Here is a 14255-nt window from a genome sequence, read left to right on the forward strand (position 1 = left end):
TTGTGTTTATCTGTGCTCAACAACCCAGCCTAACACTGACGCTGTTGTCTCAGAAAGCAAGGCTGTGTTTCTCCCTCGCACGCTGTGAGAGACATATGAATCTGTGTTCACAACTGTTGTGGATCCAGGCTTTACTTGGCCAACCGTTGGTTGGTCAATACACGACACCTGATTTGGTCCTAGAAGATATTGTGTTGTCTGATCGTACCAAGATTCTCTCAGAGAAAAAAATAGTTAAAGGAATAGTTCGACCAAAATTTTAAATTCTGTCATCATTTAATTCATTAAGGTGGTCCATATGACTTGGATGCTATAAGTTCTCTGAAGACATACGATAGCTATGCATGTTTGTCGAAATTTCAATATGATTCTCTCCCAGAGTACCGAAAAGTCATTATTTACTGATCTTCTTCCCCTCCAGTGAGCTGTTATTTCGAGGAACTGCTGCAATTAGATCGAGTCAGTTAATTTCAGATCAATCTGAACTCGGACTCGACTAAGGTAGACTTGAACCCAACACAATGGACATCACCAATTCTCTCATGAATAAGGTGAGCTTGTGCGGATGTCAAGATTTTCAGTGAACACAACATAAATGTCAGTCTGTTCTTCACAAATCTACCGCATGACTTCAGAAGACCTAGTATATAGTGCATGAGTGTTATGGATAACTTTTATGTGACTTTTATTGTTCTTTTTTTTTTTATGGTTTTCAAAGCTTACAAGCATTGCATTCACTGTAACTGCATGGAAAAGAGCAACCAATACATTCTTCAAAATTTCTTTTTTAATGTTCCACAGAAGCAGCTAAGTTAGAAATGACATGAGGGTGAATAAATGACCGAATTTTCATTTTTGAATAAACTATTCCTTTAAAAGAAGAGTTGCTTGTAATTAGTAACTCTATTTAATAAAATCAGAATCAAATTCAAGGATATTATCAAGAGTGAAATTAAGTTGCTAGCCAATGTGTAGCTGTAACTTGAGGGAGTTTGTTATTCTTGGTAGTGATGGAATGTTTAGAGACCAGCTTCGGCCTCTGGGAAAACATGGTCAAATCTTCTCACATGACAGTGAGGTTTCAGTATATGGCCATTAACTGGGCTTGTCAAAACTCGAAAACAAGTTTCGACCAACTGCTCACACACATAGAACCGAATCATACAGGAAACAGAGGGGTCACATATTACAACACGTACACTATCAGCCAAAAGTTTCAAACCTTTGACTGGAAGTGTACTCATGCAGGTAGTTTACACAGACACACACAAACACACACAGAAACACACAGAAACACACCATTGCATTTATGTTAAAAACACAAATTCAGACATAAACAGACACAGCATAACTCTAGCACAGGAACACGCTGTGAGCCATGCGGTTGGGTAGCAGGTACCTCTGTAAGATGTGCAGGGACATGTAGAGCTGCGGCTCATTGGTGGCAGATGAGCGAACCAGCTTGCTCTTGGTGTGAGCAGAGACGATGGTCCCGTCGGACAAGGAAAACCGGTAGATGGGACTGAAGGCCTGTCCATGCCTTAACACTACACACAAACACACACATTACAAATTATTTTGAGAAACACTGCAACATACAGCTGCATCATAAATATAACCTTTTGAGATTTGAAAGCTACGGTGGAAGGTATAATTTTCAGTTAATAAACACTTACTTTTCACAAAAAGCTATCATATGACTTCAGAGGACTTGGAATATAGTGCAGGTGTCGCATTAACTACTTTTATGGTGCATTTATTGTATTTTTGCCACTGTCTGCTATTAATGCATAGAAAAGCAGCGTCAACAATCTGCTCACTTATCTTTAAGGAAGTCATATTGAATTTTCATTAATCTGTGATCTATTTCTTTAACAAGCAAGAGGCTAGAGTCAATCTGCCAGCATTTTAAATAAAGGAACAGAGGGGAACAAAGACAAAGGCATAATTTAGGGCTAAGGCTGCATGTATGTAAGAAACAGATGAATACTATTGATTTAAAAGTGGGTTATTGGGAGATTCAGTACCTTCTTGCTGATGTCGCTTAGCAAATGACATGTCTCCATCGTTCTGCAGGTGAAAGCGTTGAATGCACCTCCTCACCAAATCTTCCCAGCCTGGCTTCATAGATGCTCGTAAAAGACTGGTGTCCAGCGAGGTGATCTTACCTACAAAAACGCACATCAGATTGTGACAACAGGTGTGGTTGGTATGAGTGTAAAGACTCTCAATGTGCAATCGACCAAATTAAACCTATTTTATAACATTTTCGAGTGTAGATCAACATGCTAGCATGAAGGGCCACATTCAAATTCTGAACCCATGCAGAGATGTCTACACTTGCACTGGGAGGCGACCCACGCTTCACTTCCCTAAATGAATAGAACCGTGACAAAACCTTTCAAAGGTTTACACTGTAAAACTGGGCGTCAAATCCAGATGATGTCATTAAAAGCAGTCTTTTGAGGTTTAAGTTTGAGTCTTTGTTGTTTTAAACGAGGGGCTGTTCGCTCAGATGAGTACAAAAAAAACTGTGATGTGAACACCCTTTGAAGAGTGCAAGCAGAGAGGGGCGGCGTTGGCATGGTTACCTTGGAGGTCTTGGCGGGTGGTGAAGCTCTCGTGCGTGGGGAGCATGGGTCTCTCTTTCATGGGTACTCGCCGCGCTACGCAGATCAGACATGACTGGAAATCTATGAGGAGAAAGAGAGAGAGAAATGACAGCACATTATTAAAGGCAACATGAAGTCAAAATTGACCTTATTTACTTTCTTAAAGGGATAGTCAAAAAAAAAATAAAAAAATTCAAAGACAATTCTACCATCATTCACTCACCCTCATAATGTTGCAAAACCATTTGACATTCATATGTAGAAAACAAAAGGAGATGTTAGGCAGTATGTTAGCCTCAGTCATCATTCACTGCATCTTTTTTACATACAATGGAAGTGAATGGTGACTAAGGCTAACGTTCTGCCAAACATCATATTTTGTGCTTCATGAAAGAAAGTCATACAGGTTTGGAACAACATGAGGGTGGAAAGTTCTAATTCTTTACATTCATATAGCACTTTTCTAGACACTCAAAGCACTTTACATAGTATTGAAGAATCTCCTTAACCACCACCAGTGTGCCACACACCAACTATCAGTGGAGGGGGGTGGAGTGATGTAGCCAATTCATATGTAAGGGATTATTAGGAAGCCATGATGGAAATAAACCAATGGGCAAATTTAGCCAGAATACCATACCAGGGTACACCCCTACTCGTTTCCAGAGATGCCCTGAGATTTTTAATGACCACAGAGAGTTAGGACCTTGGTTTAACGTCTCATCTGAAAGACAGTTCCCTTTTTATCCTGCTTTGCTTCAGTCAGTGGAAAGCCAGGCGAGAGCTGCAGGGTCATATGCTGCTGGCTGAGTAAATGATGCCAGAATTTTCATATTTGGGAGAACTCTCTCTTTATACATGTTCCAGGTCTAATTGTGAATGATTCATTGGTGCATATTACTGAAAAAAAAAAAAAAATGTTTGTCTTTCTATTTGTAAAATCAAAAAGTAATTCCTTACTTAGCCACTAAAAATGGGTTATATTCTTGCATTACCAATGGAAAAAGTTCTCATTGATTATCATGTGTCATACTACGGAAGTAAAATGAATTGTGAACTGCAATTGATGTTGACTTTACACTGTGGTTTTTAAGGATGTTTATAAATGATGAAGCATTTGTTGTGTGTGTGTCGAGGGGGCGGAGCAGAGTGGAGCGTGGGGTGATATGATGGAATGTGACCTTTCAGTTGTGTATCATGGTGGAGGTTAACCCTGCTGTGCTGCTCCCATGGAGACAAAGTTAGAAAAGTCATCTCTCATGCACCCACAATAAGATAATACATGAGAACAAGAATCATAACATAGCCATCATGTCCGACACATCAGACACATACATAATCAGACATAATAAATAGACTGGTTAACAGACAAGACACAAGCTATACAAAACAACAACATTCTTTTTAATAACGCTTTACGTGTGTAACAGTAGTCATGGTACACATATTTCATAATTAATTAAAATAGCACTAACATTTATAAGCACTAACTAATTAGTATTTACATATAGCTCCACCAAATGATCAGATGTTATGTACTTCATTTGTGGTACTCTGTACTTGTGTAATTCCACAGCAGCATGGATGATGTGAAGTGTGACTAACTTTTGGGAGCTGCATCTATGTGCACTTGAAATTGAAATCTTGATTTTTATATTTTCTGATGAAAACATGAGTAGTGCTTGCCGAGACTTGCCGCCAAGATGAGTGGAACTTTCTACCCAAAAGAGTCAAAAGAGCCAACCCACAAGTCTCTGATGACTTGGGTTCCTCCTTCAATACAAGTCTATGGGATTGTTTTGCACATTTTATCATCCGCCATGTACAATTTTAGGTCCATTAGCTTAGAAAAGTTATTGCACACATTATTTCAAAAACTCGCACAATATGAAACATGAAATTCATGCCTGTAGCACAAAAAGGTGACACAAGTTATACGCCAAAGTTTACTGCAAAGCAAGCACTAAGCAAGGGGCACCACTAATGAAAAAAATAAGCATCTCTATAGACTTCTTTATATTGAGTTTGAAATATCACACTGTGATTATCTGTCTTTTTTTTTATTTATTTATTTGAAAATCAGGTTGATTTTTCAATTACTCGAATTCTGAACAATTAATTCAGGAGTCAGAAATTGACACCAGTTTGACACTGAACTTAATGTGAATAGTTTTGGTGAGAAAAATGTTTTTCATATATATATATATATATATTTTATATATGCATGTTGTTTAGTTGCATCAGACTTGATATAAACAGGCCTTTACATTCACACATGGCTGTTGTAGAGCTCCTTGTGTGGTCTTCACTTGGAATCGTAGAAACACCCAACCTTCGCTCGGTCTCTCTCTGTAATAAACTCTCTTGTTCTCTCTCTCTCTCTCTCACACACATTTACAGTTGATGATACCCCTCTCCTTGTACACATTCCTGCACACTCTCTCATTGGCTGTGAGCAGGGTGAACTGGCTGGCTGAAAGAGCAGCTGGCACACAGCTAACACCGACGGTCCATAAAGAGAGACACTCAATCACTCAACACACCAACGGTACCCAGCAAAATTTAAACAGTGTATGTGTGTGTGTGAGAGAGAGAGAGAGAGAGGAAGACCAATATTAAACATATAAACATCTCTTATCCCCCCCAACACACACACACACACACACACACACACACACACACACACAAGACAGGGCCAAAACCAAAACCTGCACAATCCAGTGGAGAAGTGAGTCAATGCACCCTGAACTCTGAGTGACTCCGATAGGTGGAAGAGGAGAGAGAGCGAGCGAAATTAATCACGCACTCAAACATTTCTCTAGGCGGGAAGCAGATGCGCGTTCCATGAGCACTGACGTTGCCTTTTCCCTTACTTTTCAGTAGCTGGAACACTCATTTCTCTCGCACATGTCAGGAACGACTGTCAACACTTAGTGTTGCTTCAACATTAGTTCAAATTGCAGAGGCACTGAAATTTAAACAAAGACACAGTGAATTCTTGAAGTTGTCCTCATGTGTTTCACTCCAAAGGATGTAGGCTTTCCTTCTCTTCATTCTCATTCTCTTCTCTTTTTGGTTTACCACATCTTTGGCTGCTATCCTAAGCCTCCAAATAGGGTTGAGAGGGTCACCATAAATATAAATGTTTTCTGGACTAAGTGTAAAAATGAGTGTAAATGTAAACTATCTGTGGATAGACAAGAATATCAGAACCATCCACCCGATAATTTAAAGGGATAGTTCACCCCCCAAAAATATTGTCATCATTTACTCACCTTCATGTCATTTCTAACCTATATTACCATTTTTCTTCCATAGAACACAAAAGGAGTTATTTATAGCGGAATGTCTAAGCTGCTTTTTTCAGTACAATAAAAGTGAGTAGTGAATGATCAGTTTTAATTATATGGAAAAGAGCAGCTCGGACATTCTGATTAACTTCTCTACAGTTTTCCACAGTTGAAAGAAAGTCATATGGGTTTGCACAACACAAGGGAGAGGAAATGATGGCAGAATTTTCATTGGTAGGTCAAATTTTTAGTTAACTGTTACAACTATGCAAATTTGGTTCAAAGACTAAAAGCGAAAAATGAAAAATAACAATGTTTTAAACAACGTAACCGAAAACGGGAACAAAGTCCCTTTCAATTGTTCCAGAATGAAAACTTTATTTTGAAATGCTGTTAACTGGTTAATAGAGCTGTTCAGCTTGTAGCCCAAAAACCTGGAAGATAATTCGCCATGGGTTCCATCAGGATTTTCCTATGGGTTTTTGAACTTATGAGTAAAATAAGGTCTGTGGTAAACATTACTTGACAATATGTGGACGTTTTGTTCCACAATGTAAATTACACACTTTCATACCTCAAATGTGAATTTTGAACAAAAAGTCTACGTATCATCAAGCAATGTTTACTACAGACCTTATATTATGCATAAGTTCAAAAACCCCATTATAAAAACCCATAAGAAAATCCAAAGGAAACCCATGGCAAATTTGACTTCCGGGTTCGCCTACAAATTGACGTCACGGCTGAACAGCTCTATAACCGATACATTTCGTTCGGATAATTTTTTCATGAAACCAAACCAAAGGGTTTATCACATAATATATTCGGAATCATAGCACTAAGTGTTGCCAGAAATAGTTTTTTTTTTTTTTTTTTTTTAATAGAACATAATAAGCATGTGCTCTGATATTTCTTTACCTAATTGCACATTGTGGATGTAGCCTTCTGTGACATGCCGAAGACCTTTTTGAAAACTATATATACAATAATCACTATGTATACATGCACGGTTGAGCCAGATACAAAAATATAATAAAAACATTAGAAGTAAAAAGTACATTACTTAGTTGTTTCCAAGTCTTCTCTGAATTATTATTAGATATGATGCATTAATACAGATTTGATGCTGCCAGGATTTGAATGAAAAGCAGATCTTGAATTAAAATGTAATTATCCATACAGTCCTTACAGGTTATTAAAGCAGTATAAAGTTCATTCAGGACTGTGGACAGACATAGATTTGAAATATTTTTGGGGATATATTTAATTTTAAGAATACATTTATTGAAAATTATTTTATTTTTTTAAATAAGCTAGTGTATGCTATGCTTAGGATTTCTATGATGATAATGCCTCCACAAAAATGTAACCACTTATTTTGGATGAGGCAAATCCCTTATTTTAGGCTTGTTTATCCCGACAAGACCTGCAAGATCTGGCAACACTGGTACTGGTATATTACCCTTTGCACAGATTACAGTCATTTAAAAAAAGAACACTATAAACCGCTCTTTTATTTCGTTCTAACCGGTTACCATTTGTAAAGGATGCTACAGAACACCGGAAGGGAAACATCCCTGCTCACTGCTGCCCTTTACAGTCATTGAACTACAAAACAGCACCTAACAACAGTTGTAGATAAATTAAGAAAGAGCAATTCTTATACACTGTGGAAAATCTGGACCCAAAAAAGTAATTCGAACAACCTTCGAGTTAAAATCTTATTTGTGGGATGTTTGCCAATGAACACCTGACCCAATGAAAGAGGAGTAGTCACTTTGCTTGGCTGAAACCTCCCGCTCCGCTTTGATGCATTAAATCTAGAGTTTCAGTATGGATCATGTGGCTTAAGTGTGTTTTAAGAAACCGTGGCTCACCCTCTCCCTCCTCCTTGATGGACTTTGGTTCAGACACAGCAAAACACTGCATGGTCTCATATTTCTGCTGTGCCTCATGATCCTGCATCTCTTCGGCCTCGCTGTGAGGATTCACGAGCATGCGGCAGTTGAAGGTGTGGCTGTTCCGCCGAGGATTCTCGCTGGACCACTGCACTCCGTTCACTGCAAGAGGGAGGTGAAGAGACATCACTCACTGTCAATCATTTTAACCAGAATCCCCTAGCTTTTCCTCACTGAATTAAGGGGCGTTCACAGTGACAGTGATTTGTAGTGGCACAGGGACTTGAAATCATTCATTTTGAATGAGAGTTGGCTATCTGAGGCAACAGAGACTGTTGAGCAGAGTTAAAATGTATGTAAATACATAGAGATGCAATGTGGGAAACTACCAATAGAAAATATCACGTGATAAGCCTCATGATACAGTTGAATCCTTAAGTGGAGTAGGAATGCAACCGACATTAATGCTATTTGGTGACCACCAGCAATTTAAACACTGTCAGTGTGTCCACCCCTTCAACCTTTGATGCGTATTTTTCCAAAGCGACTTATTACAAGTACAGTCCTTTTAACTTAACACTGCATTCTATCTAGGCATGATGTGACAACTTTTAACCTTTGAGTAATTTTTCTGTCCTGTATGCCAGATTCACATGGATGACATGCTATTAGATTCTTTAGTGTTGGTGCATTAAATGGTGGTGCTTAGCGTGCTGTGCTTTAGCTGTTAGACAGTTTACACTGTAAATCACTCTCATAACACTCACTCACTGTCTTTAAAAACAGTCAAGGACACAAACTTAGACTTGCATGCAAGACATGCTATTTATTGCTTGACGCTTTATCACGTCACGTCTGATTCGGACACATAGTTAGTGTCTCACACACTGTCATTATGTGCATTCTGTAGTGCATTGTTCATGAATTGCCCCTATTGAGGTTGAACCCAGCAACCTAAATCAGATTTAACCATTAAGCACCACCCCCATCTAAAGAGGGTATAAAGAGAACAAATGATCTGGGCCTGAAGGTTTTTTCACGTCCTTATAAAAATACACTTGATTCAAATCAATCCTGACTTGGCTTCAGTATTAGAGTAACTGAATCAGATGTGTTGGTGGGTTGTGGGGATTGCCACATCCGTGGATCACGGATTTGAACCAATACCCATCCGATTTGCAGCCCTAAACACTACCTCTCTTTGTCCTCTGCAGGTGACCTTGCCCTTCTGCCACTGGGGGAGGAGGACATTCTGTTATTCCTCTCTAAATCCCAGTTCCTAATGCCTGATTAATGTTATTGCGTGGTGGAAAATGTAACTTTCTGGCAATGCTACACTTAAGTGTTGAGGAATGTGGCCAACATAAGGCTTTGCTGAAAAGAAAGATGAAAATGGAAAGAAAATTCCTATAAGGAGTAAATGGGAAGGAAACAATGAAAGAAAGAAAGAAAGAAATGAAAATAGAAAGGGGTAGGGATGGAAGGAAGAAAAAGTAAAGGAAGCAAGGAAGGAAAGTTAAGTTATTAAAGGAAGGCAGGAAAAGGAAGAAAAGAGGGAAGAAACTACTAAGTAATGGAATGAAGGCAGGAAGGAAGGAAAGAAGACAGTAAGGAGGAAAGAAAAGAAGTAATGGAATGAAGGATGGAAGGAAAACAAAGAAGGACGGAGGAAAGAAAGGAAACAATGTAAGAAAGGAAGTAATGTAAGAAAGGAAGCAAGTAATGGAAGTAAGGAAGGAATAAAGGAGGAAAGGAAGTAATGAATTAAAGAAACGGAAGAAAGGAAGGACGTAAGGAAGGGAAAGGAAAAAAGGAATTAAGGAAGCAAGGAAGTAAGTTGGAAGGAAGGATGGAGGAGAGAAAGGGAGGAAGTAATGGAAGGATGGAGGAGAGAAAGGGAGCAAGTAATGGAAGGAAGGAGGAAAGAAAAGTAATAAAAGGAGAAAAGGAAGGAAGGAAAGAATGAATGAAGCAAAGAAGGAAGGAAGGAAGAAAAGAAAAAGAAGGAAAGGGAAGAAAAAGGAAGGAAAGGGGAATGGAAGGATGAAAAAATAAGGAAGGAAAATAAAGGAAGAAAAAAGAAAGCAAGGAAGAAAAGAAAGAAAAGGAAGAAAAAAGATGAAAAAGAAAGGAAGGAAGGAAGGAGAAGAAAAGGAAGAAAGCAAGGAAATAAAAGGAAGGCAGGAAAGGGGAAAGGAAGGAAGGAAGGAAATACCCAAAAAATCATCTCACCGTGTGACTTGGGCAGGAGGTTTTTGACGAATTCATTATGGTCTCCCACATGCAGGACGCTGTACACACTGGTGTTCATCAGCTCTTCCTGATTATACCGCAGGTACTGTGTCACATTCTCTGACACAAACACGATGTTCCCCTCCATGTTCACCACAAAGAAGAACCCATCTAAGGCCTGGAGGGAAGATGGAGGAAAAGAATAGAGGCCATTAGCACTACACATCCAGTACAGATGTGCAGCAACAACACAAACACTATTATATCAAGAGGACAAGAACACATCCTGGCACCAAGCTCTCTATTTGAAAGACTACCCCTTTAATTGGGAAGAAGCGATAACAAGCAGAACCAAAACAAAGAGACGTCCAGAAAAAGCAGAAGACCTTGTAGACTCTCTAAACCAGTGGTTCTCAACTTTTTTTATCTAATTGCCATGTAGGCAAATACATATATATATTTTAAGATATATCTAATATATTTCCTTTGATACTTCTACCGTAATGATGACAAAGCTTGTTTTCAAAGTTTTCTACTGAAAGAAACTACTAGCGTCAATAGATTAAAACAATTAATCATGAGAAATTTGTGATTCCAGAAATGTCTAGAACTGTATATTCTTCATAAAAAGCAAGCTGTTGAAGGGAGATATTACATCTTTGGCATTTTCAGTAAGTTGAATTATAATAATTATATAAAAATTATAATAATCTATCTTATTTTAGAAAATATTAAGAGATCGTGAGGCCACCCTGGGAGTGTACCGAGACCCCCTAGTGGGTCCCGACCCTCTGGTTGAGAAACACTGCTCTAAACAACAGATCAAGTGAAGTCAAAGGGATTAAGGCAATGTAATTGTAAGTGCGTGTGGCCTAAAAACTAATCGAGTGGTTTGAGCAACAATAAGCTGAACATAATGATCTGACAGCGTTTTCGCTCCTCAGTTTAGGTAATCCATAATAAAGTAATTAGATGCAGGAAAAATAAGAAGATCCCTTCAGTTGCAGTAAAGAGGTTATTTTAACAGACTTGCCTGTGAGATACTGTTAGTGCAAAAAGACAGCGGAAAGAGAGCAGCTGCTTTTCCTCATTTTAAATGCAGTTTACAGGTTATGACTATTAGAGTGTGCAAGTGGTACGGCCAGAGTGCATATTTGTGTCGCATACTGTATGTTGAGCATTTGTTGCATTGTACATGAAGAGAAGGTGCCTCAAGTTGCATCCGTTTAGCTAATCAGAATTTGTGGTAAAATCAAGTTTATTGCTTTTGTATGGGTCACAATGGTTAAATAGTCATCCAACAAGTTGACTAGTTATTGAGGTAATGCTTGTTACTAGTTTAGATTATTCTTTTGTTTGTTTTGATATTTTTAGCAGCTGTGCTTTAATTAGCATGTTGTTTTTAGCAAGTAGAAAATTAAAAACCAGCACGGTAAAACAGTCTCAGAAAAATTTGCATCTTTAAACTCATCTCATTAAGCATCGCCACTACAGCCTACACATGCAAACAGATGTCCTTTGCTGTTACTTAATGACTTACTCTGTTTTTGTGCATCTTGTGCCATGAACATTGCATTTTTTATTTTTATTTTATATTTATCCCCTTTTCTCCCAATTTGGAATGCCCAATTCCCTCTACTTAGTAGGTCCTCGTGGTGGCGCGGTTACTCACTTAAATCCGGGTGGCGGAGGACAAGTCTCAGTTGCCTCCGCTTCTGAGACCGTCAGTCCGCACATCTTATCACGTGGCTCGCTGTGCATGACACCGTGGAGACTCGCAGCATGTGGAGGCTCATGCTACTCTCCGCGATCCACGCACAACTTACCATGCGCCCCATTGAGAGTGAGAACCACTAATCGTGACCACAAGGAGGTTACCCATGTGACTCCACCCTCCCTAGCAACTGGGCCAATTTGGTTGCTTAGGAGACCTGGCTGGAGTCACTCAGCATGCCCTGGATTCGAACTCGCGACTCCAGGGGTGGTAGTCAGCATCAGTACTCGCTGAGCTAGCCAGGCCCCCACGAGCGTTGCATTTTTAAGATGGCATGTCAATTTGAAAAATTACTTTTAAAACGTGTCTTGAGACCCCTGCATACAGTTCCATTTGTAGCTTTGTCTAGCTGTGAACAAAAAAAATCAACACCTCCTCAGAAAGGCTTTTATTATGTCATTTTGCGTCTTGAGTTGCATTTGTTCAGATACTTGTAGTTTAGCATATTTATTTGTGGTAAGGCTGTGTTATTTAATACTTTTATCTGTAATGTGTATGAAAAGGAACTTTTTTGCCTGCTTGTGTTGATCGTAAAAGAGCTCTGCTGAAAAATCTTGTTGCCTGATAGCGTGTGACAGAAATGCTATTGACGAGTCTTAATTGAAATAACACAGCCTTAAGTCAAGCATTACCTATCAAGATGGTGTCAATTAGGCCTCTGAATGCAGTCTGGCCCCTGAGGGCCTCCAGCAATCTCTATAAAAGCTGCTGTTTGTTTTAGAATGTGGAGCAGCAGCTCTGAATTCATTCTTTAATCTGTGTTGGTGCATAATAAGCACTAAACCTTTTTATCAGCAAAACAAACACTGCGCCTCTTTGTAACAGAGAGAATTATTTCACAAACACTCAGTTTTGAAAAGCACTCAAGCTGTTAAGAACAAACATACATTTTCCAGAGAGCAGATAAAGCAAGGGATGGAAACAGAGAGAGTGAGGGAGCGAGCGAGCGAGAGAGAGAGAGAGAGAGAGAGAGAGAGAGAGAGAGAGAGAGACCCTGTTTGTGCACTGCTCTAGATGTGGCCAGCTGGTGGGCACATTCAGCAAACATAACAGAGTAAATACAGAGGAATGCCAAATCCACCTTTATTTAGCCAAGCTTATGCAACTCAGTAAAATGTGCTGATGGACGAATATTGCAACATGAATGAGGCTGGGTGGGCTCGGCCACTGTCCACAATTTCCTGGAATGGATGGTTACATAACTCCGTATACCAGCAGTTCTCAACTGGTGGGTCGCGACCCAAAAATGGGTTACAGGTCTGTGGAAGGTAGACGCCAATTTAAGAAGATGCCAACATGGTTGCAGAAAATGGCCTAATTCTCTAAAACCATGAACAAAACTATGCAAGGAAAAGGAAAGAAAATACAACCCAGAAAAAATTCAAGAGACATTTAGAAAACATTACAAAATGTGCCTATTCAAAATATTCCTATGGCAATATTAATACATTTCAATGTTTGCTTTAAGAAAATTTTGGTTACACAAGTTTGGTATCGCTACTTAATGTTCATTGTAGAATCTGGGTTCTGGCTCCAAAACCAGTCTCCAAGCTCATTGCAGAGTCACAGGCCGAGGTGTGGACACTAAAACTGGTTGAGCTGATGAAGGCAGGCACAGACATAAGCATACACCCAATAGCACAGCTAGTTTGGCATGCACACACACATCAACACACACACCCAACAAATCCCCACACACTGCTCCAAAGAACACAAAGCTGCTTTAGCGGATACTATGGCTGCTCACACTTCAGCTTCTCCCAGCAAACAATGGGGTGTTTCAGTGGGGCAGGGGGTCGTAAAGCACTGCGAAAAGCTTTACACAAGGCCTGTTTGTGCATACAAGTGTGTGCGAGTTTTTCTGCGAGTTTGTGCCCGGGTGACACTGGAAGGACTTTTATGGGTGTCGGGTGGAAAAGGGCAGTCGGCTGAGTTGCCCCTCTCTGGCCTTTTGTTGCAAGTGGTTTTTAATTAGGTGCATTATAGCGTGTGTGTGCGAACTGTCCCATCCTTCGCCCATTTCAAACAGATGGGAGATCGAGTACACGAGCACAGTGGCTATATTTGGCATCCTCTACGTGTTGATTCAGTGACGGCGGACCTCAGTGGCTATAAATACCTCAAAGTGGAGAGAGAGGGATGGAGAGGGTGTGAGGAAGACAGCGGGACTGGATGGGTGTATGGTTTCATTTAGAGCTGGGCGTCCTGCCTGCTCACCCGGCAGAGGAAGGCTCTTTGGAGAATTCACAGGATACGTGATTTAGCCTAAGCCCTGTTTATGCCAATTTTTGAGACTAATCAAAACAAAATGATAAAATGTTCAAAAACAACATTTAGCAATAGAAACTATTCACAATGACTAATTAAATCGCAAGGATGTTACCAAACATTCAAGTCTGAAGGGGGATCAAACTATTTGTTAATATTAGGGTGCAAACATGTCCCCTTT

At 39.6% G+C, this 14255-nt stretch overlaps 1 protein-coding gene across 11 annotated transcripts in view; it reads right to left on the bottom strand.

Moving 5' to 3' along the window:
* LOC127432196 (nuclear receptor coactivator 2-like) overlaps positions 1–14255 on the bottom strand; it is a 138860-nt gene that overhangs the window by 41116 nt on the left and 83489 nt on the right. For all 11 annotated transcript variants that reach the window (XM_051683070.1, XM_051683076.1, XM_051683068.1 and 8 more), the window contains exons 6-10: positions 10033–10210; positions 7780–7962; positions 2592–2693; positions 2028–2168; positions 1400–1547 (exon numbers count right to left, since the gene is read on the bottom strand). In XM_051683070.1, the coding sequence (XP_051539030.1) occupies positions 1400–1547; positions 2028–2168; positions 2592–2693; positions 7780–7962; positions 10033–10210 (752 nt within the window). The remainder of the gene's footprint in view (positions 1–1399; positions 1548–2027; positions 2169–2591; positions 2694–7779; positions 7963–10032; positions 10211–14255) is intronic.

Source organism: Myxocyprinus asiaticus, chromosome 41, assembly GCF_019703515.2.
Source record: "Myxocyprinus asiaticus isolate MX2 ecotype Aquarium Trade chromosome 41, UBuf_Myxa_2, whole genome shotgun sequence".
Lineage (NCBI taxonomy): Eukaryota > Metazoa > Chordata > Actinopteri > Cypriniformes > Catostomidae > Myxocyprinus > Myxocyprinus asiaticus.